General features: G+C 40.8%; 1 protein-coding gene across 1 annotated transcript in view; it reads right to left on the bottom strand.

The window, feature by feature from the left end:
• The window catches only part of MSRB3 (methionine sulfoxide reductase B3), a gene marked incomplete at both ends in the record, with an annotated part of 81,972 nt that overhangs the window by 38,468 nt on the left and 20,238 nt on the right, over positions 1-23,266 (bottom strand). The window contains 2 exons of the mRNA XM_082012120.1: positions 9,431-9,508; positions 11,330-11,438. Of these exons, the coding sequence (XP_081868246.1) occupies positions 9,431-9,508; positions 11,330-11,438 (187 nt within the window). The remainder of the gene's footprint in view (positions 1-9,430; positions 9,509-11,329; positions 11,439-23,266) is intronic.

Genomic DNA, 23,266 nt, shown 5'->3' with positions numbered 1-23,266 from the left:
ATCACTGTATCAGCAACACTTCACTACCTACATAGTCAGAAACAACGTAAGAACCTTATCCTCAGCATCTGTTTATCTGCACAGTTAGCTTCTCGCTGCCTAAATTCTAGATACTTGGTATTAGTTTGTCACACAAAGACCCTGGTTCTCAGCCTGCATGGCTTAGCACGGACATATGCACTGCAACTTGCAGCATCAACAAATTGGCCCAGGGGGCAAGATGGCAGAGAGTACATGGGGAGGAGGGTCACAAGGGTCACTGGGCACTGTAATGAGTACCAAAGCTCCAAACAGTCATAAATTACTGGACAACAAATCAGGAAACCAATACAGGGTGATAAATGAATAGAACTTTGTCTGCCAACAGCAGAATAGCTATGAAAGAAAACACAACATGGGAGGTAGCGCTCGGAGCCATTGAGAGGAGGAGGAGGGTCACCTATATTATGGTCACCATGCCACCTTGGTAAAACAATGCAAAATTTAGGACACAGTTATTAAAGAAATTGTTAGAGATCTTAGAAAGGCGCAGAAAAAAGGGATTAAAATAATGAAGCGTCTTTGGTATTGCAAATAAGCAACAACTAGCAGATGTGAAAGAAGCATTCTGCAAGAACACAACGTCATCTTGACTACTTGAAGGAATGACAAAGCTTCCAGCAATTTCAATGGAACCAGCACTTTTCCCCTACATCTTCCAGTACTTACATCTTTTTCTTGACAGCATGCTAAACGAAGGTATCAGAAACTAGTTGCACATATGTGTTAAAAATATGCAACTAAAAATGGCCAATAAATAGGATAAAATTAAATGCTGAAAGTATGTTCCAAAGCGATGTTGTGCTACACACAAAAATATTCACTCTGACTCCTTTATACTTTTAAAAATACATTAACTAGAAGGAAAAATGTCTCTGTACATTGTTATCATTGTACATACTCTGATATGCAACCTAAGTATCCTACCAAACAAGATGCACCTTACAGAGCCAGGCACTGACTTTAAAAACTGACTTTTATCATTTATCACAGCAAAAAGGGAAAAAAAAAACAATAAACAGAGAATAGCTTTGTGCATATTTTCTCCGCTTTTGCCCCACAGGAGTACTCTGAAAGTCAGGGAATCATTCATAAATATCTTTGGAAAGGAGTCTATATGCATAAAAAGAGCAAGAGGATATTTATAAAGTGCTTTCCATTTCCAACTGTGATATGACTCAAATACACACAATACATGGCAATACAAATGCCAAGTAGCTCATCTACCAACACACAATATGCAAGGGAATAGTGAGCTACTGCAAAGGTTTAGCTAAGGACAAGGTGCCGCAATACTTTTAAAGGTACCAGAAATAATTAAATCAAACACAAGCAATAAAATATATGATGGTCATTTTATCTGTACTGCAAAGAAGCGCAGGATTTCGACCTGTTCCTTTTAAAAGGCTGTGTAAACAGATGTTCGGACTGCCAAATACTGAGAAAGAGAGAGAAACAGAGTAATGATAATCACCATGTGTTCCTGTAGTGTGAATTTTCAACTACTGCCTTCCAAAGTATGATTGACGTGCAATTCCTCAGTGCTACACACTACGGTGTGACCAGACACGCTACAGCTCAAGCTAACACAGATCTGCTATTTGCCAGTGAAGTGGGCTTTTGGCAAGGAGAGGTGAAAGAGGACTTACTGCAGAACCTCTACTGTTGTGTTATAACTACCTTTTTCTTTCACTCTTCTTGATGAAGTCTTTATCAGGTTTAGTCAGGTTTCGTTGAAGCCCAATATTGGAAACAGCCTTTGAAAGCCCCATAGCTCTCCAAAAGCAGCTGATGAAAACTCTGCAGTTCTGATTCTTTTCTTTTAACATTGAAAGAGCCATTGACTCCTCTTGGCTTTCTTACACCTTTGCATTATCAGTTTATACCAGGTTGTTCCTTTGCAAGGTTTTGCTTCAAGGATGCTAAACGCAACATTGGTAGGGGCAGACATTCAAAGTGCTACTCCCCTCTGAAAAGGACTTTGATTGAATCAAGAACTGTTGCAGTTGTAAAGATGACAGCTGCAGCTTTGGTACATCTTCATTTTCAAAGAACTTTATTCCATATCGGCATGGGCAGTTTGCTGAAGAGACAAGGATCTAGGAGGCTCCTGATGCAATCCAAGCCAGCCAATGTCCTGGCCCATGTGACGGAGCAGAATAAAATCATTCCTCTCTCTTTCCCGTTTGCCCTCAATAGCACAGAAAATACCAAGTTGGAGTATCAGCGTTCTTGGCTACAGCATTGCTAGCAAGCTAAAGGCCAGGGCAGAAACGCTCAGCTGTGAACATGTCCCTGGACACTGTGTCAGCCCATATCACGTTCATGTGAACTAGCACTCTCCTAGGCAGGACCTAGGCAAGCTGCAGGGGAGGCTCAGGCCAGGGACCATTCCCTACAAGCAGGATAAGCCAGGCGGCTCTGTTTCAGAGGAGAGGAATTTAGGCTAACAAATGCAAGTCATGTCTTGTCACTTGCCTTTAGGGTCAGAGACGAGGCTTTTGTCCATTTTATTTACCACCCTTCTGAAAAAGCAAATCATTATTTGGAAGTGGTCACTGATCTTACGCACGAGCCCAAGCTCCAAATAACAAGGCAAGCTTCCAGAAAGAAAAACAGAGCGGTATCCCAATGTAAAAATTAATACCTGATGTAACCATCTAGGAATTTATGAGACCCACACCATCAGGGAATTTTAGAAGCCCCTGAGCATTAAGAACCAAGTAGTTCCTTGGGCAGCAGCAGGAGCAAAGCTGGGCTTGCTGCTGTGTTGTGGTCAGGGGACAGATCCTGTGGTGTCTAAGGTGGCAAAACTACTCACAGGTACTTCCCAGAGCTGGACATTCACATGCCTCTCTCTCTTCCACCCTCATGTGGATTCTCTGTTATAATACAATAATATATATATTATTTACAATAATATTATCTGGTATAATCTAATAATATGGTTGAACTCCTGTTCAGGTCTCTCCTCAGAGAGGGCTTGAATGTGATCTCTCTCCCGATTTCATGAAAGTTTAAAGAACTTAATATCTTTGAGGTTTAATAGCTACTCCCCTGCCAAATTTGGCTGAAATTGGCAAGTAGATTAAATGATACAGTTTTATTATTAGGAAAGGATTGACACACAGACGGCACGATGCTGTAAGCCTTACTTCCTTAGGAAGCCTGGTTAAAGACATATTTTTAATCTTGCTTTCCTAGACTACAGAAAAAAGATTGATTTACTGTTGATGGGTGCTGCGACAATTTCTGTTCTGCATATTGATGAAAAGCCAAATTCAAAAAGAGCATTGTAACATCATGTTAGTAAATGAGCAGTCTCTGAGTGAGTTCTGTCCAAAGCTTATTTTAATGTGACTGTTATAAACAGATAAATATAGAAACCTACAGCTTCTGCAGTCATAAGCCATAACAATCCTCTCTACCTGATTTTTACTTCAGGTACATACACACACATACTAAAGCATAAGGTAGGTTAAGGCTAGCTGAAAATTAGTTCTTTCAAGCAGGGTGACTGGGGAACAGTCAATACAAAGCAGTGTGAATTTTAAACAGGGGAAATCACGTATCAGGCTTAAAAGTTTACAAGGGCATGTAGTGATAGGACAAGGGGTAATGGCTCTAAACTGAAAGAGGCTGAATTTAGATTAGATATAAGGAAGAAATTTTTCACTATGAGGGTGGTGAGGCACTAGAGCAGGTTGCCCAGGGAAGCTGTGGATGCCTCATCCCTGGAAGTGTTCAAGGCCAGGCTGGATGGGACTTTGAGCAACCTGGTCTAGCGGAAGGTGTCCCTGCCCATGGCAGGGGGGCTGGAACTACATGCTCTTTAAGGTCCCTTCCAACTCAAATCATTCTATGATTCTATGAATCCACTGAAATTTTACAGCGAAAATATCAATGGAATTCTTAGTAAAATCAGTGGAAGTTATCTATACATATGTCTAGGATTACAGAAATCTTTGCATTTATTTCCTCTTATTTCTACGTACCTTCAACAAGGATTTGCAATTCAGCTATGCTCAGCAATAAGTAAACCAAAACAATTTCACAGGCTTGTCTCAATGAGATTTTGAAATATTTAAAATGTTACATTTCAAGTCTCCTTTTCCTTCTTTTTTGAATCCTAAGGTGTTTCTCCTAGGAAATCTACATCACTAGTTGCCTTTTGGGAAGGAAATTTGTTGAAATGTTCTCTGCCTAGCAAACTGTGAGATCCCCCATATTCCTGTACTTGTTTTCACTGCTGGAGATGGTATTACCCGGAGATCACAAGCAAAAGGATTGGCTTGTAGCTGGCAGCCTTATCCAACTTGCTCCTTCAGCAGCCAGTGACCTGGGCCTGCAGTAATTCAGGCTGTGTAAGGCACACACAAATGTGCCTTACTACATTTGTGGGCAGCAACCAGCTCAGTACAATAGAGCTGATCTACTGAAAAAACAAGACCAGGTGGCTTGTGGATCAAGGGAAAACATGAGATGAAGTGTTTTTTGTTTTCCAAACTTGTTCTTGCTCTCCCAATCGTTAACATAAAAAGCTTTCCAGACTTCATTGCTTATATGAGGTTAATGAAGCCAAGAAGCCGCCAGTTAGAGGATATTAAAAACTACCCATGAGTCGATGAGGAGTGCAGAATTATTTGCTATAATGACTGCAGCTCCCCTCCGCCACGCTTGCCAAGCATCCAGTGAAAGGAGCCTTTCCCTGAGAGCCACCCAGCAGCTCCACCCAAGGGCAGAATTGTACCCTTCTTGCTCCAAGGGGCTCTTGAGGACCAGGAGGACACAGGCGTGTTACAAACCACCACAGAAATTAGTAATCAACAGCTCAAGCACCAGCGACAGCCCCATGCTACAGCTGTGGTAAGTTGTACACAGCTTAGCACGTTCTCAGCATCCAGGTAGGATTAGGTGTGGATTCAGCACTCAGGCACATTCAGATGCAGAAGATGCCACAGGCTGTATTCACAAAACAACTTTACTGCAAGGACTGCAGTAAATATGGCATTCATATTGATGGTCATCCTCAGAGGTGGATTAACCCACCAGATTCTAGATGGCTCTGAGGAAGACTAGCACTCTCCTGTCTTCATTTTTGGTGAGGTGATTAGGAGTGCGTTAACAATTTGTCATCCAGCAGTGACACAGAAGACTCAAAACAGAAGCTGTTTTCAACCAAAAACTGATTAAGCAAATTGGCAGTCAATGCTCAATGATAACAATTTTACTGATTTTTAACTCCACCAGCCTTTTCTGTGGGACAAAAACCTGCAGAAGTTCTTGCAAGTTTTAAGATCCTCAAGCTTCTTGAAGCTACACAAGACCTATTAAAAATCTGAGTATGGATGCAAACTGTTTGGTAATACTGCCTGCTGACTGATTCCTACACTGGCAAGAGCTACCTTATTCCAAACAAATTTTATTAAACAGAAGGTGTTGGTTTTGACACACAAAACTGTAAGTTTTGTGAGAAAACTAAGAGTCAGTCAGGGCAAATGAAGTTGCTCAAGTAGTTCTATTAGGTCTTATTAGAGATACTACAGCAGTTACTTCATATGGGCTCCCGTAGCCAGATAGCCAGTGCTGAATTCTCATTTGGCCTGCTCAAAGGGTATAAAGATGATTAAGAAAGCTTAAAGACCATTAATTAATCACTCAGCACTGGGGCAAGGAAATTCTTTGTATAGATCTAGCCTGGTGACTGAAATCCTCCTTTGTGTTGTGAAGACAAGAGTAGTACAATGCTAATGGCACTGCAATATAGCCCAGCCATGCTTTGCTTTTCTCATGATTTGCTTTTGGATGTCTGAGAGATGTTGAGAAGACCTGACACAGTTCAACGAAAATCAAATGAAAACATGACACGAATAAGGGTGTTGCTATTTCTCCTAACGCATGTTCAGAAGAGCCAACACTATTACCAAGAATTCCTTCCAGGAAGCAATAAAGGCAGCAGTGGGTGATTTATGAAGCCTTGGCAATTCATTCCTTGGCCCTAAAAATTGGAAACTGACACAACAATAATATTTCTTTCTTTAAAAGGAAATCATTCTCCCAGGCTTCCCAGTTCCCATCTATACCACACCTTTCTCACACAGTCCTGCATATGGTAAAGGACATGACTGTAGTTTATTAAACATGGAATAGCTCCTCTCTTAGGGCAACAGCGCGAGTTGTGGATTTCACTCAGGTCTGTTCTAAGCTACCCTTGTCATGGCTGTAGACAGAATGGTATTGTTGTGTAGTGTACAAGAAAATGCCTTGAAAAAATAAAGTAGGTGCAATCTTGCAAATACACTTGGCCCTTACAAAACACTGAGGATTCAGGTGGTGCTCTGTGAACAAATACAGAAAAACACAACCTTGCCGCAGAGTCTGTCCAGCCATGACAAACATGGCTCACAAAAAATTAACACAAGTAGGTATAGTTGATAAGCATGAGGGTTTTTTCTTTGGCTCATTAGTTTTCTATCAATCAGATCAATGTGCTGCATTAAGACATGCTCCAGCCACACCAGGTGAGGTTCACTGAAGGGAAAGCTATGAAAAAACACCCTACAGAAAGGTGGGGGAGCAGGGCTGCTCCTTTTAGCATAAACCTGCAGCTAGATTGGAGTAGTGTAACACAAAACCACGTAAGAACTGGCTTGCAGAAAAAGGAGGTCCTTGAGATTAGTTTATTGTCTCTCTCATTTATTGCTTTCTTTAGGCAGCTGTACTGGGATGTAGGAGACTGTCTGGCGTGAAAGTTCAGAGATGGAATAATTAGATTCAATGGCATGATTATGGATTTTATGTGTGAGGCACCTTTGATTGTGGAAAAAGTTAAAGCATGTTCTCCATAAAGCTTGGGAGGTTTCTCATAACATTAGTACAAGTAGGTAGATGAAGAGATGTTAAATTCCTAATTGTTTCTTTTATCTTTCCTGTGATAGAGACAGAGTTCTGTTTTAAAGACGTACCAAAACCCAGGTCTTTCATCTGGAGTGTAAAATTCATGTGTTCCCTGACCTCCTGTGTCACATGGTAATGAAACAACGTAAATCAGAAATGTTAAAAGTTGAAGTTTGTTAATATTACTGCTGAAGCTCCAGTCTCTTTCCTGGTTAAACTGACAGGTCCATAGTCCTAATATATATATTTACAGATTACAATGACACAGAAAAAAAATTAATGGACACCCAATGAGATACAAATGGAAATGGAACTTTCAGATGACTATCTGGGAATTAAAAAAAAACCCCAAAAAACAAAAAACACCACAAAAACAACTTGCATTTTAAATGGTGCAATGGACTTCCTTTGTATTGTACTACCACCTCACTCCTAAGAAATACTTTAGTGATTTACACTCTGTGGGGAAAATTTAGTAAATAACATACATTTTGCATTCTCTTATCTATGTTTCCTTCTCACTTTTTTAGCTGTCTGGGCTGAAGGAGTCACCAAGATAGAGGAATGTATCTTCCCTAGTTGAGGAAGACATTATATACTGGTATTTTGGGGTCAATAAACAAAAGAAGATGGACACTTATCGGCCTCTCCATTTGTTGCCACCCTTGCCAGCCACTTCAGAACAACTGGCTAAATTTGACATAGACCAGAGGTGGCAAGAGCTCACTAAGCGACACAAAGACTTTGGGGAGATTTGGCTAAGGCCAGTCCAGCCCTGGGACACAATCAGCAAGGTGTTTGGGTTTTTTTTCAGGTGCCCACTGGCCTGGGATTTATTAAAAATAAAAAACAACTTCCCCCTTCACCTCTCTCTCCTCCCATAAAATCCATGGGGAGTCTCAAAGAGAATCTGAAAACAGGGACATTTCCATATAGCTCATTTCACACAGAGAAGTCCAACTCATTAACTCAAAAAAGTCAAGACTATGCCAAAGCATACTGCTCACTTGAGATAATCACAGGTAAGTCTCATATTGCAGCTTTTTCCCATATTAAATGGATTGTGAAAGCAACTGGAAACTAGTTCACATTCATTTATGTGAACTACTGCTCTCCAAATCTCACCCCACAAAAAACTCTACTCTTTCTCCAGCAGACGACAGAAAGGAAGCCAGTCTTGAAGGCAGAAGGTGAAATCCTGGCTCCATTGTATTCATTTGCCAAATCTGAATTGACTTCAACAGAGCCAGGATTTCCCCCATAGCTATAGTAAGCAGGGGACTGTCTAAATGGCAGAGTAGAAAACGAGGTAGTGGAGACTTTAGATCGCCACTGTGTACCCCCAAGCCAAGTACCACAGTAACACATGACATGCGAGTATTGCCTTGGCTGAGTTCGTAACGCTCAGTCCAACTCAAAAGATTCATGTTATTACTGAAGTTTCTGCAGGTAATCCTCCTAACATAAGGAAGGAGAAATCAAACATAACAGAGATGAAGTGCTTCTTTCATCTTTACAGACAGTCTCCTGAGAACAGCTATCACTGCCACATCTGGTGATTCTGGAGCTACATCAATTTTATTTTCCTTTGTAACCTATTATTGACCCAATTTTCTCTAATACTGGCGCTATCCTGACCGTCTTGCTTCATGCTGCTGTAAAGGTACCTCTTCAAGTGAGAGGGACTGAGTCAGTGTGAATTGAGGGAAAAAACAAGGAAAAAACCCGAAATTCTTCATCAGAATGAACACAAGCAGCCAGAAATAAGAAAGAACACATGAACAACAACTGAATCTGTGCAGAACAATGCAGTGATTGAGAGAATTCAATCAGCACTTCTTCGGGCACCAAATTTAGGGCTGTAATTCCCACAATACTTCTAAAGAGTATTCTTCATGCAAGACACAAAATTTACTATTTCTTTCTTAATCCTTGCCTCGGTTCCTAACCCCGCTCTCCATGTGTGCTAACTGGGATGCATGAAAATTCAGTAAGTAATGCAATTTTCCTGGGTTTTGTTTTTTGAAGTGCTTGAATTCTAATAGAGCATCTACTTTTTTTGCCATTATCGGATACAATGCTGTAGCATGGATGCAGCAGCGCTGCCTGGGATTCAGATCTTAAAGCTACCTGAGCGTAAGACTAATAGCCAAAACTCGTATCTGTGAGTGCAGTGAAAGACTGTGTTACAATTACTTGTCATGGCTGTATAAGAAGAGGAGAAAAAAAAAATTACTACTTCTTACAGTCGATTACCTATTTTACCAGAATGTTATGTTACTATCTTATTTACTAAAATTTTTTATCTTTACTGTAAGACTAATTGTACTAGAGCATTATTATTTACATTGCTTCTCATGTACCCCTTGTCAATTTTAACAAGTTAGATGATCTTATACAATTACATAAGTACTGGAATATACACAAGATTACAGGGGAACACAGCACATAAACTGAGAGACAGAAATCTCAAAACTATATTTAGCATACTCACTTGAATAAAGGAGTCCCACAAACAACACATTTGTATATTCCTTGAGCTTTATGATGTGTGTACTCTCCCTCAAAGGCACTGGGAAAACAACAACACTACATTTTAAAAATAAATAAAGGAATTTCGGAGCTTTTAAATTACTAAATAAGCTAAGACTTTAGGAAAATGTTACAGAAAAAACCCATGAATTAAGAGTCAGCAGTTGTTTTTTATTAAAGGCAGCGAATAAAGCAGGCACAGGAAAAGGGGAACGTCCTCATTAGCATGCCTCACGTGTTATGTATCATGCATGAGGAAGCGAATTGTCCGACAGTTCAAAGGACAGAACAACAACAACAACAAAAAGGGAAAAAAATGGAATCTTCCCCTGTTTGGGGAGCGAAATGTAAGTTTTGGCACGCGGCTCAGCCTGAGGCGCTGCTCTAGGCCTGCCGTTAGGCAGCGTGCCGGCCGCGGGCTCCGCCGCCCGGGCAGAGGTGCGACGCGCTGGGCCGCCCGGCAGCCGAGAAGCCGTGGCGCTGGGTCGGGCCGCGATGGGCTGCCGGGGCGGCAGAGGCGTCGTCGCTGAAAATGAAATAATTGGTCCGCGATCTCAGGCTGTGTGCGCCTTACATTTTTAGTTGAAAAGCAATATTACAGCTTTAAGGGAATATTTTTCTAAGTTAACAATCTAAAAGGCTAGGAGGTCATTCATCTAATACGAATCAGCTGCGCTAGCCCAACAAAAAGCCTATGTGCTCGGCAGCTTGTTTTTATTATCCTTTCACCCTTTTTATGAGGTCCAATTTTTTTTTATAAACAGGATTTTTAAGAATGACCTAATCTCCGATTGTTTGTGTGCACTAAATCACGTTGTTGGTCCCGTACACAAGAGCGAGGAGGGCCAGGGGGGGAAGGCAGACCTCCCGGCAGAGGCCAGCATCCCCCTGCCCCTCCGGGGCTGCGAGAGGATGAAGGGGGCCGGGGCGGAGAGGGGGGACCGTACCCCCCGCGCCCCCTCGGCGCATTCGGACGGCGGTACACGCCGTCAGGAAGAGCGCTGCCGATTAACCGGGACCCCACGTGCGGTGGAGAGCCCTCTCAGGTCACGAATGAAAAGAAGCAGTTACATCATTAGTACGTTCGGAGCAGAGGTAAAGCCAGGGCCTCATGCCAAGCTCAATGGTATAAATTAGACAACAAAAAAATCGCTAGGCTTTGGCAAGTTACCTTCATGCTGGAATCAGCTGAGAGAGAGACTTTATTCACTAAAAACAGTCTTGGAAGCGAGTCCTTTTTTTTTTTTTTTCCCCTCCAGGACTCGGGGCTGGCTTCCAGCGACTAAAGCCATGTGAGGGCAGTTATTGAAAATTTTTGACATTCCAACCACAAATGAGCCAATAAATACCTTCTCCACATGTGCTTCAAAAAGAAATTGGAGTGGGGTGGAAAAGAACTAAATTATGCTACCTTCTTTCTGCAGCCAAAACGTCTATACTTACAATGGCCACCTTCAAAACTCCAGCCTCCTGGCACAGGGCCATTTCCCTCGTGGTTCTGCTTACTGCGATGTCTTCCAAAAAAAGTGTACCTAAACCGCTATTACTTCCACACATTTTGTAGTAAACTAAAAACAGACTCTAAGCATGAGCCCGGTGACTTTGTAAGACATGCAGTGTTCATTAAAAGTCACACAGGACCCCTGGCCTCGGCCCCGGCGCTGCAGATGCTTGTCCTTGCAGCGGTGTTAATTTGTAGGGGTTAGTAAACAAGTGCAGAAATCCTGGGGGAAAAAAAAAAAACAAAACCAAAACCAAACCCAAACCTTGGTGGGGAAGGTGAGGAAGCACCAGTAAGAGGAGGGGGAGAAAAGAAACACGTCTGCGTTTCGAGGACTGCGTTTCCTTCATCCTGCCTTACCTTTCGGTCCCCTTCTCCTGAGTGACATGGTACTGCAAGGGTGTCAGCCGCTTCCTCAGCTCCTCCTGGGAAAAGACCACCTTACAGTCCTTTTTATCCCTACATGACCCTGCAAAGGGAGAGGATATGGGAGAAGGAGCCTTTTTAGCTTAAATCCTGAATAATTGCTTTGGCAGATGGCCACAGCATAGCTTCTGCATTCACTTGTCAATGACCAGACCGGTCCCTAATGCACGAAGAATGGCTCAGCTGAACTGCAGCTGATTATTTCTTCAAATCCAAGTTTAAAAAAGAATTTCGCTTTAGAGCCAGGTGATTCCACTGGAGCAGTGACAACGTGCTACAGCCAAAGCCCTTCGGTGTGTTATACACTAAACTTCTGCGCACACAATCATTCACAAGAAAGTAACTTTTTTCCAACCGTTTTAAAAAAAAAAAATCTGAAAAAAAGAGCCAACTTTCTTTACAAGACATCTGTATTAGAGACTTATGGTAATGGGCATATGATGTTCAGCCACAACATCCAGCAACTTCACTACCCTTTAAAGTAGCTGAAAAACAATTCTAAATCTTTAGAATTCCAGTAAGCTTGATTTAACTTCTAGTTGCATCTTTGTGCTCTTACTTTATAACATTAACGATTGTATTTATTCACTGTTGAAGCACTAGGATAGGAGTACTGAGGAGCAAGTCATTTCTTTATGCACAACGCTGTATAAGGTACAATAATAAACTTGTAAAAATTCAGGTTGCTATTGAAATTACCCTCCTCTGAAAATCTCATCTTATGTTTTGCTTAGTTCACACAGAAAATCCAAGGAGTACATAAGGATTACTGTAAAAAAAAAAATTTGAAAGTGCAGAAATTCACATCACGGCAGGAAAGACAAAATAACAATAAAGTTGCTTTTGAGAATGAAAACTACCAAAATTGCCAAATATTCAAATAACTTTGATAATTGCTTGCAAAAATTAGCTGACAAAATATGGCAGGGAAAAGGCACTCTAATTATGACAGTAATTCAAATACGGTACAATTAGAAATAAACAGTCCCAACAAAAATATTTTTTGCTAGTAAAGTATATACACTCATAAAAAGACCAATTGTGTTCCCAAAGTAGAGGGAACAGAGCTACCCATCTGTATGTCATTTAGTACAGGAGAGGCAATGGCAGGTTTAAATTACATGGTATTGGATTGCAATTTCCTAACATTGGATGCTTTTCTGCTTTTTTACCTTGAGTCATTACTAAGGAGTGTTCATAAAAAGTAGCTTAAAGCACAGATGCTTGCAAATCATTTAAGAAAAGATGTTTCTTTCTTCCTCCCCCTCTTCTTTTCTCATTTTTTTTAATATGTGGGGGTGGGTGAATAGGGGAGAGAGAAAAAGAATAATGCTGTTGGTCACTACCGACTAACCCTAGGAAGTATTTTCAGAAAGAAAAAAGTAAAATTGAAAACATCTGATTGAAGTAAATAGTGCAAACATAAAAAGCTTTACTAGTGAAAGAAAGGTATTGAAAAGCGACTTTATTTCATAGATTAGAAATTACTTTTGATCTAAACATTCTTAAAAACAGATTGTTTTCCACTCTGAGCCATCTCATTAGCTGTGCTGCAGAGCCTTCGTTTTAATGGCAAGCTTTGAAAGAGTGCTGCTGTATGCCTTTGTTAGCTTCAATCTTATTTGGGAGAGGGATAAAGATTTCATTCCAGGTCTCTTTGTTTGTCTTTCAAGAACCACTAAAGCAGTATTCACACAAATTTTGCAGGAATGTGCCCTGTGCCATAGCTTACAAATTATTTGGTTTTGGTGCACTTAAAGGTCACCTTCCAAATTAGCAAAATTTTCCTACATCCTGGCTTTTCAACCTTAAATGTAAATATTGTTTCCTAACTGTAAGTGAGGTTTGTTCTTTATAACATTTGGTTGCTTATTTAAAGATGTCAAACTTTGGAGGTTTTTATTCTCTGAATGTGCAGGGCTCTAGGACTAATAAGTCTTTCAAAGTATAGCTAACAGGGAAAGGAAGCATATGCATTATATAAATAGCTATTGTTATGTTGCGTTACACAGCTCAGAAAGAAACTGTTTGAGAGATGGTCATTCATCTAAAATTTCAGTATTAAAAAGTAGTCTTGAGAGCAGCAAAAACTCTTATAAACCTATGTCTCTTTACTTTTAAAAATATCTTCCAATTATTTTTGTAAGAAATTCTATTTGCTCTTTAGATGTTGCAGAAAATCAAACTAAGCCTAACTTCACTTTCGAAAAAGTCAGAGAAAATACTGAATGTTTCAAAGAATGGTCAGTATTGCCTCTTTACTTGAATAATTTATCTGTTTTAGAAATTTGGTGTTCTTCAATCAATGGGACAACATAAAGCTACACAAGTATATAAGCAATATGAGAGAAAGTGTCACTAGTAATGCAGCTGTTATCAAACTTGTTATCAAAGCAGAGAATAAAGGTGCAGGCTGACCACCCTTCTCCCTTTGGTTCCCCGAAGAAGGGACCAGGCATGGGCTGTGGAAAGGGTTCCCATGCAAACAACAAACTTTGTCAGCAACTCAGGCATGAAGGCAGGCTCACAGTTCATTTGCAAATTTTACAGTTCAAGGCAGAAGAGACAAAAGGTCATCAGTTTTACAAATAGCATGACATCACTGTGATTACATTAAAGGTGAGACTAAATTAAATACACTGCGAGGATAACAGAGTCTGAACTCGTAAGATCTGTATTAAGAGTCTGGATTGGATCTCACTTGTTCTTTGGAAGTGATGCTCCCAGCAATGACTTTTAGAAGAGCTCGGGACAGCTATGTTCCTAACTCCAGTTAGACCCTGCTGTTAGAAGTGAACGCCAGCCTGCAAAAGCAGACAAAATTGCCTTTACATTCCACTGCAGGATCGGAGGCCAGATTAAATCTCTCTAACCAGCACACCTTGGTGCCTTCATTGGGGTCAGCGCTCGTTAGAAGAGCAGTGTGCAGGCAACTGTTCCACAAACAGGCACCAGCGTTTCCACTTGAGGACACCTCAAGCCTCAAGGTGAAGTTACAGCAGTACTAAAAGCTGTTAAGATCCTGGAGCAGGATGGAAGGTTTTGTGAAGAAAAAGCCAGGCTCACAAATCTTAATGCATAAACGTTAAAAAAAAAAAAAGCTGAGGTGAGTGAAATAAACACCAACAGACACCCTTTTGGAGCCTTCATGGCATTCCTGTGCTTAGGTAATGGCTTTTCTGAAAAGCAACGCAATGCATGCTGCCAGCTACTATCCACCTGCAGACTATGGGCTTTTCAGAGTTCAGCTCTGGAGTCCTCCTCTGTACGGCTGAAGTGAACAGAAAGTATTGGCTGAGTGTTGACCTGATAATGAAGACATTAAGCATCTCACCTCACATATATGTTCCAATTTCAACTGACCTTTTCAAACCTGTGGTTCATAATGCAGGCGTGTGCCATTTCCTTCCATATAAGCAATCACAGGAAAACTAGCAACGAGATACGTCCAGACAGACGGACACAAGTTAGCAGACCATTACTCCTCACCACTCAGCCCTTCGCCTGCTCCAGCGTGCCGGAGGGTGGCGATTAGTGTCTGACATGCCCTGAAATATGATGGCATTTTGCCTGATGTCTTGCTTTCTTCAAATAGTCTTTTGAACTGTTCTAATGATTTTCTCTTATGTTTTGTTGCTTCCTATCACTGAAATTAACTCAACATTTCAACTGCGTGGAAGACACAGCATACATTTTCCCCCTTCTACATATGCTTATGTTCCACCAGCATTAATGGACGTTACAGTCATGCACTGAGCACATACCATTAAGACTTCCTGAATTAAATACAGCAAGATCAAATGTTCCAGCAGAGCATAGCCATATAATAAATCGGGCTTCTAGTTTTCAGTACGACTTCTTTTAATATACCCAAGCAGGTTTTTAGGGGCCTTCCAGCACATTTTATTATTCATATACCACCCCAGCCCCAATCATGCAACGGGACCTGTGTGGGCAGACCCTTGGGAATACGCATAGCTCCAGCAACTACATAAGGGTCTACAAATGTACACCAGATTACAGGATCTGGCTGTAAGTATCCATCTCTCTGCTTCCCAAAGCCTGTCCCCTCACAAGGGGATCATACTGTAGTCATTGATGGTAAATTATCTCAAACTGATGTTAAGAAGAATCCTGCAAGGTTAAAAACTATTTGTATACATTCCTTGAAATAGATATCCTTCCATATGCTACTGCCAACACTCAGTATTATTAAAAGTAGAATCTCTCATTTTTATTATTTCAGATATCATTTACACAGTTTATTCCTCTTGTTTACAGTTTTGCCTCTCTGCTTAGGAAAAGGCAAACGCACAACTCTTACTTCTGTTTAGTCTGTTCTCTGCAGCCTCTAGTCTGCAGCCTTGGGAGAATGCCACAGTGTCCTCTCACTCCAAACAAGTGAGGAACTGCTCATCTAGTTTAAAAAAGAACAACTCTTGAAAATGCAAATCGATGCAAACAGTTCTACTGGCTTATAAATTGGAAAACAGTTTTACAAAACCTGTATTTGACATAATAGATCTTATTATAATCCCATCACAAGCCCTTTTAAATTACCTAAGCATGCTGCTGACTAGGATAGATCCTGCAAATGAACTCTGAAATGCTGGGAGGTCAAGTTTAAGTAAAATCCAAACTTCATCATTAAAAAAAACCTGTAAATGTTTTACACATTGAAAGAGAGAGCTGTGTTTCTTCTCTGAGGGATGGCTCCTTTGCTTTCTTGCTGTAGGTAGCTAACTCCCACCCGCTGTTGAAATACCATTTGCAGTTTCATGCAAGCATTAGGAGTAATGGGGCGAAGACCATTTCCACTATATTGTGCGTTGAAAATCCAAAAGCTGGGTACCAGGACAAGAGTTACAATTTTGGGTCAAATGCCAGGTTCTACCTTAAAAGAACACCACCCAGAAATTAACTGTCTTTAAAAAAAATTATTTACTTAACACCCAGGAGGGTCACATGGCCACAAGGGAAGGGCAAAATTTTCTTTGCAAATTTGCGAGCTTCCCATGCAATCAAGTACAAGCTGTCACATTTATTTTTTCCACCTGGTCATCAGCATGGCTCATGTTTTATATAAATGTGCATATTCTAAGTGACCATCAGAGATCTCACGTGTAAGACGGCAAATTTCTCAAGCACTAAAAAAAAAAAAAAAGTCTCCAAACTCGGAACTAAAGCATCCCTCTGCGCACTTGTTTTCTTTCCAGAGAAAGTTGTACTGGAACTCCAGTTGTCCCAGTACAGATGGCATCTATGGGCATGGAAGCTGCCTTCTTGTTTCTGCAGGTCTGCATGCACCTTTGTGGCAGGTTACATGGCCAAGGTAGCCACACAAGCCAAAAAGACATTCCCTGGAAAAGAAATCTGAAGCTGCCTCCCTTCCCTGTGAATGTAAAAAACATTTAACAAAAAATTGAGATGTTTTGCATAGTGGGGAAGTGGGACAGAAAAGCAGCTCCCTTTGTCCTCTCCAGGGATGTCCACTTTACTTCCTTATCTCACATTAATGAAATAAATGTCACTACCAGCCACAGTCTTGTGTAGAACTTTCCAAGTTCTAACCACTGAGGACTCTACCACCACCCTGTGCTGGCTGGTGGAGGTGAAGGCAGCTTCCCCTGGGGCTTTTTGAGCTGTCATCTTCACCACTACTATAGCGATGGCTGCGTGTGGCTGCTCGGCAGAGGTTGGTGAATAGAAGCACCTTCTAAGTGGAGCAAAAGCTCATTACGTTATAAACTGCCGGTTTTGTTACCCTTTCTGCTGAGATGGCAAAAGACAGAGTGCACAGGGCAGCCGCCCTATCTGCCTTGCTCTTGGATGCAAACCAGGCAAGATAAGATCAAGATCTATTGGTACAGCAGAGGAGGAGGGATCATTTATATTGATGGATTTCTCTTCCTCTTTTCCCTAACAGATAAAGAGACTTTTGTTTTGCTGATATGATCCTAGCACCTTTCACAGGCACTACATTTGTTTAAATTAAAAACAAGAAAGGCAGAGACATAGAGCACTCTGTATCTGGTCAGTAGATTTCTGTCAGAATCAATAAAAGGGTGAACAACATATGGCAGGGCATTTTATTAACAGCAGAATTAAGCTGAATTTAATAAGAGAGCTTTATGCTACCTTTTGCATTTAAAATATTTCAGTAAGCCATCAAAATAAGTTTATTCACACGGCTTTAATAAAGGTTTAACCCTGCAGCGGAAACAATTAAAAAGTCAGCATTTGCCAGCGGTTACCGCAGTGGTGTGTAGCTTATTGTGGCATTCAGGCTGTTGCTAAATCCTCCTGCTGCTTCCTCCACAATAGTGATGTGTGGCCTGTGAAATGAGCACTGCGTTTCAAGAATCAAGGTGCCGCAATCTATACTTGGGATGGGGGTGGAGGAAAGGAGCGGGGTGGGGGGAGGTCTTTCTTCTCCTCCAGTTCCCCACAACAGCCCAGATCTAACCTCCTGTAAAACTCGGTCTGTCTCCAACTGTGCAGGAACCCTTTTAGCAAAGATGCAAGCAGGCACAGCCTGCTCTGTACCCTTTCATCCCACATCTGCCACTGAGGGACGTACCCAGCGTGAGGACAGGTTGCTCTGCTATGGCCACCATGGAAAACACTGCAGCCCCCTCCCCTCTCAACCTGCTTCAGGACTAAAAGTAAAGAAACAGCCAAAAAGGTTAGTAACTGCCAACTTCTTTCCCTAGTGGGCCCCTACGCTTCTGTAAAATTCAGCCATGCTTTATGGGTCAGAAAGATGGGGTCAAGCCCTATACAAGGGCTTTAAGAGGACTCGGTTGAGCCCTCCTCCTGCTCTGCTCTTCTTGGGTCTCCTTGACCTGGGCCAGGGAGTTCTTACCTGCGGTGCACAAAGCTGCCAGCGCCAGACCTGGGCTGCCAGCAGCTACCGTCCCACAAGAACCTCTCCTCCAGCTGGAGCAAGGGGCACCTTCATACTCAGCCACGCACCCCTTCCCAACACAGCTTCTTTTGAAGGAAATCACAAGATGAGACACATGTTTAGCTTGTAACTAAGAACAAACATCTTCTGCTTCTTAGCCACCTCTGGGACACAATTCCTCTCTGCTCGTTTCCCGCCAAATCACAATCTGTGCTGTGGTTAACCTAACCGCTAAGTTATGGTAACATCCGTGTCTCTGGTGCCTGACTCGCAGTCCACACTCTCCAGACCCATTCAATGTACCATCAAATTCCAAGCTCACACATCCCCTAAATCACCCCCTGGATCATCTCCTCCATCACCTCCAAACACACACCCTCACTGACTTTAAGGTTATCGTGTCCATCCCTCTAACTTGCACCTTTTCTTGCTTGTCCTCCCTCAGCTTAGCCATATGTAAAATCTCTTTCCTTTTTGTGTGCTGTCATCTCTCCCTTACATCACATTCTTCTCTGCAACCTTCATCATGTACTCCTCAGAAAAAGGAAAAAGCCAGGGGTTGCTTTTAATTGAAGGGAAAAAAGTGAAGGCAGTCCTTAAAGGACTTCTCAGACCTCCCGTTATAAACAGACAGTCAAATAACTAAAAAAGTAGCTTTTCATGGGAGACTTTAAAACACAGAAACACTGTTAGTGCTGAAACTTCATTTTTCCATACCCAGCTAAGCAGAAAACGCAGTAAGCCTGAGCTGCAGAGGGCATGGGAATGGAATGCAGGAAATTTATGAGCTCCCAGAATTGAAACATTCCTGCAAGAAAGGTAGAAATGGCTTGTGGTGGGTCCTTTATGGGAGCAGGAAGGGAAAGCAAATGACCTTAAGAGATCCATCAGAGAACACATTGAGGAACTGGCTCTGTGCAGGGTCTGGGAGCACAAGGAACATCTCATCATCCCTGTGCTGCTCAGTGCCAGAGTCGCTGAGGAGCCTCCACCCAGTCGAGGCAGGGACGAGCATCTTCTCTCTATCGAGCAGATGAGGGAGAGAGCAAAACTCGCATTGGAACGAGGAGTTAAGAAGAAGGGGAAACCAGGGTACAAACCCTAGGGTACAAACAAAAATGGTACGTTAACAAAGGGTTCCTGGTCTTCTTTATGATCCCAAGTTTTGAAAGCATCAGGCACAATAAGAGTATTACTCCCAATGAGATACCTACAAATAAATTTCATCCTAAACTGTATTAAATAAGACATTCTAGACTGAATACTACTGTACAAAAGAAACATTTATAAATACAGAATAACATCGAATATACTCCCATTAAGACAGCTATATACAAAGGTAATTTTTACAACCCATTTTCAAGCCATTACAAAAATACGATAATGTTATGCTCTATTATGATAATGCAGTATTCTATTGCTGTATGGCTAGGAGGCAGACATACACACAGACAGTTATATAATAATGACACATGAACAGCTTCATATGCTATTCACTATTGTGCTTACATAGCGCTTGTTTTCAAGACTTTTCAAGCATTTATCAAATTCCTCATAACTGCTGGGAGGTAGTGAATTGGGTAATTTGCAAGACTGTATTTTAAGTTAAAAAAATCTATTTTTGTTCCAGATTGGTATTTGCTTTTTTTATATATTTAGCTTCATAGAAACGAATTTTCTTTTTTGCACCCCAATCAGTTATGAGGAACAAGTACATCCAGCTGAGACCTTGTATGACATATTTAAACCCAGAGCAAATTTTTACATTCAAGATATAAACCCCAGAAAATTGGGATTTATAATGAAAACATTGACAGGCATTTAGCCATAGCCATACTAGCGGGTGTTGCTATACAACATATCAGTCTTACTTTTATTTTCTTTCAGACCATGTGAAGAGACATCTGTAACGGTAGATCTTTGGTGATATGCATTACGGAAAGCTATGGGAAAATTATAACATACATTATGGAAATTGTATTTGTAAACATACAAACATGCAATATGAAACCTTTAGACATACTTAAGTTACACAAAGTTTGATAGCAACTACCGTACTTTGAACACACAAGACTAAGGTCTGTTCTAGATTTTTCACTGTTAAAGCCAGATCTGGCAAACACTATGCACACCGATAATTTCACTGACATGAGCAGTTTGAGAGTTCAGAGGGACAAATGGATACGAATAACTCATGTATATAACTGTTTGCAAGATTTGCTCCTAGAAGTAATCCTTTATGTTAACAGATTACTACTAAAAATCTAATTTTGAGACTGAGTAATTTTTTGTTCATGAACTATTCATTTCCATTTTATGGAAAGACATTACACTGAAACTTGGAATTAACGAAGATTTAACGAAACAAGTTATGAGAAACTACACTATAGACATTTACTTAATAAAGATTTACACCATATGCCCAGCACCATCTTCATACAGATGTGTTGTAGTTTACTCTAATCCTAGAAAAGTATGGTTTCCTACTAGCAGTTATTTTAGTAATTAAACACTTCACAACAATTTAATATTATCTAGGACTTTATTAGTTCATACAGAAAAAAACCCCCAAGTCTACCCTTGTAATTTCTTCATCATTACTTTTACTTAATCTTACAAGCACCATAATTTTCTTTGATCTACAGGAGAGGAAAAGCCAAATTATCTCATGCAAAAAAATGTGATGTAAGCAGCACAACATTCAAAGTGTTAAAGAAATAAAGGATTTTTTAAAGAAATGAGAACCCATAATAATTAAAAGACACAGCAAAGCAAAATAAGCTATCTTTTTACTTTATAGCTTGGTGGTCTGCTACAGAAAACATATGTACATGGAATCTGCATAATCATTACTTGTATCAGTTACTTGCTGGTATGCACTAAAGCAACTGAAGTAGTTTTTACATTAAAAGTTTTGGGGGGTTTTCTTGTGGTTTCGTTTTGTTTTTTTAAAGATTTAATTTCTGTGAATTAAATCCTGCAGGTGATGAGTGCATCCTACATTTCCAAAGAAATTTAGAGCATTCAAGTCTAGTAAAGCCAGCTCAAGGAGCAACACTTCTACATCGCACGACAGACACAATGGAGCTGTAATCATTACTGGCAATGAAGAAACCTTGAACCAACGTGAACATAGTCTGCGTACCAGCTCCGATTGACGTGATTTTTCTCAATGCTCATGCTCTTCTTAAAATACTTGTAAATGTTCATAAGGTCTCAGGGTGTACTTGGGTATGAATGACTCCTAAGTGGGAAGCTTTTCATACAGCGCTAGGCATGCAAAACAGCATATGCCTAGTGCCATCTACTGGGAGTGCCTGCTCATACTCTGGCTTTACCACGTCCGCTATAAAAAACGTTATGGGCAAACTGTGCGCTAGGTTTGCACATGTTAAAATGTTTACTCCTAACTTCAAGAAAAAAAAAACCTAAATACAGTTTGGAAGAATAGATCTTCACTCCAGGTGCTAGTGTGTAAATAGAAAAAGAGCAAGTAAAAACACTTCACTGGCACAACTGTTAATTCAGTTTACGAATAATCCAGTGTAGGTCATACATGCTTGCAAAACAGTGTTTCAAAGAAAAGACAAAAGGTCATCCCTGTTCTAAGATACTTCGTAGGATTATTTCATTCATTTAACTTTTTGGAAAAATAAAATTTTTTTACTTGCTTCTGATCTACAACTATGACTTTATACTAAATATAAAGTAAACATTACTTTGTATTACTTTGTTCCTTACAGGAAGGACAGAGGTACCGTTCCAAGCACAGAAATTGAAATACTATTTTCATTCAAGTCCTTGTCCTGCAAATATTTAACTTCACGGAGTTTAAAACTGTGTTTGGAAGCCCAATTTACAGCTCTGCCACCACTTTGCTTTATGCTAAGGGGGCAGGGGCTCCAGAAGGTTAGAAAAACTCTTTCCATGTGGAATTTGCCATTCAAACAGAAGAAGACCAAACTCCACACCATTCCAGACTCTCTGGGCACACAGCATGGCAGTGTGGTCGCAGGGCTACAATTCGCACAGAATTGGGCGGCAGGAAAAGTACTAACTCAAAATGTGATGTTACAAAAAAGCCATGAGAACTCAGGGCATTTTCTGTATATTCAGAACTTAAAGTCACAGTGCACTGTGGCATTTAAGCAGATGTTGGCTCTCGATCTCGTTTCCATGTTTAATTTGATACAGGCTAGACCATTCACTTGCAACCCCCTCAAACACACCACACACAAAAAGCCAAACCAAAGGCAAAGCAAGCCTGCGCTAATTTATAAGCATCTGGGGAATTTAGATTACTCTTAAAATATGCGAGATATGTGATTGCATATTATTCCACTGTTAGCAGATGAATCTGCGTTTATTATATATAAAAACCTCTGTATCTATCTATAAAGTAGCCAGTCAGTGGAACCCTATTAATGTTTTCACAGTTATGGCTCAAACGGACAGGAATGAACAGTAGTGCTACGAGCTTTTTATTCCAAAATGTGACTACTGGATTGTGCCAGAAAAACAACGTGACACAACAGCTAACATACTGCTTTGCAAACAGGTATGTGATAGCAAAAACCTCCCACGGGCTGTGTTTCTAGCTGACCAACTTTGAGATTTCCTTTTCAGAGCAGGAACAAAATGGCCAGAAGACTGAGTGCCCCCATTTTAAGGCAGACACCAGCAATATGTGCACGCATCAAAAGGTGCATAATGAGGGCTAAGGAAATTCGCTTACCCTATATTTTTAGGATTTTAAATCTGGCTCAGCAGCAAATATAACAGGAAACCAAGGTCAGGCTGACACAATGTGGGCTATTCTCTCTCTTCCTCAATATGCGTTTGCAGCTCCTATCTAGGTTAATGGGAGTTTTGTGCACATGTGCGGGGAAACAGAACACAAATGCTGCAAAAATTGGACTCAGGTTTAGTTCAAATACAGTGTAATCTGCTTTAGAAAAATCCAT

Source organism: Phaethon aethereus (assembly GCF_964289735.1).
Source record: "Phaethon aethereus genome assembly, chromosome: 1".
Lineage (NCBI taxonomy): Eukaryota > Metazoa > Chordata > Aves > Phaethontiformes > Phaethontidae > Phaethon > Phaethon aethereus.
Note: the sequence above shows the minus strand (reverse complement) of the source record. Positions and strands in the feature narration are given on the sequence as shown.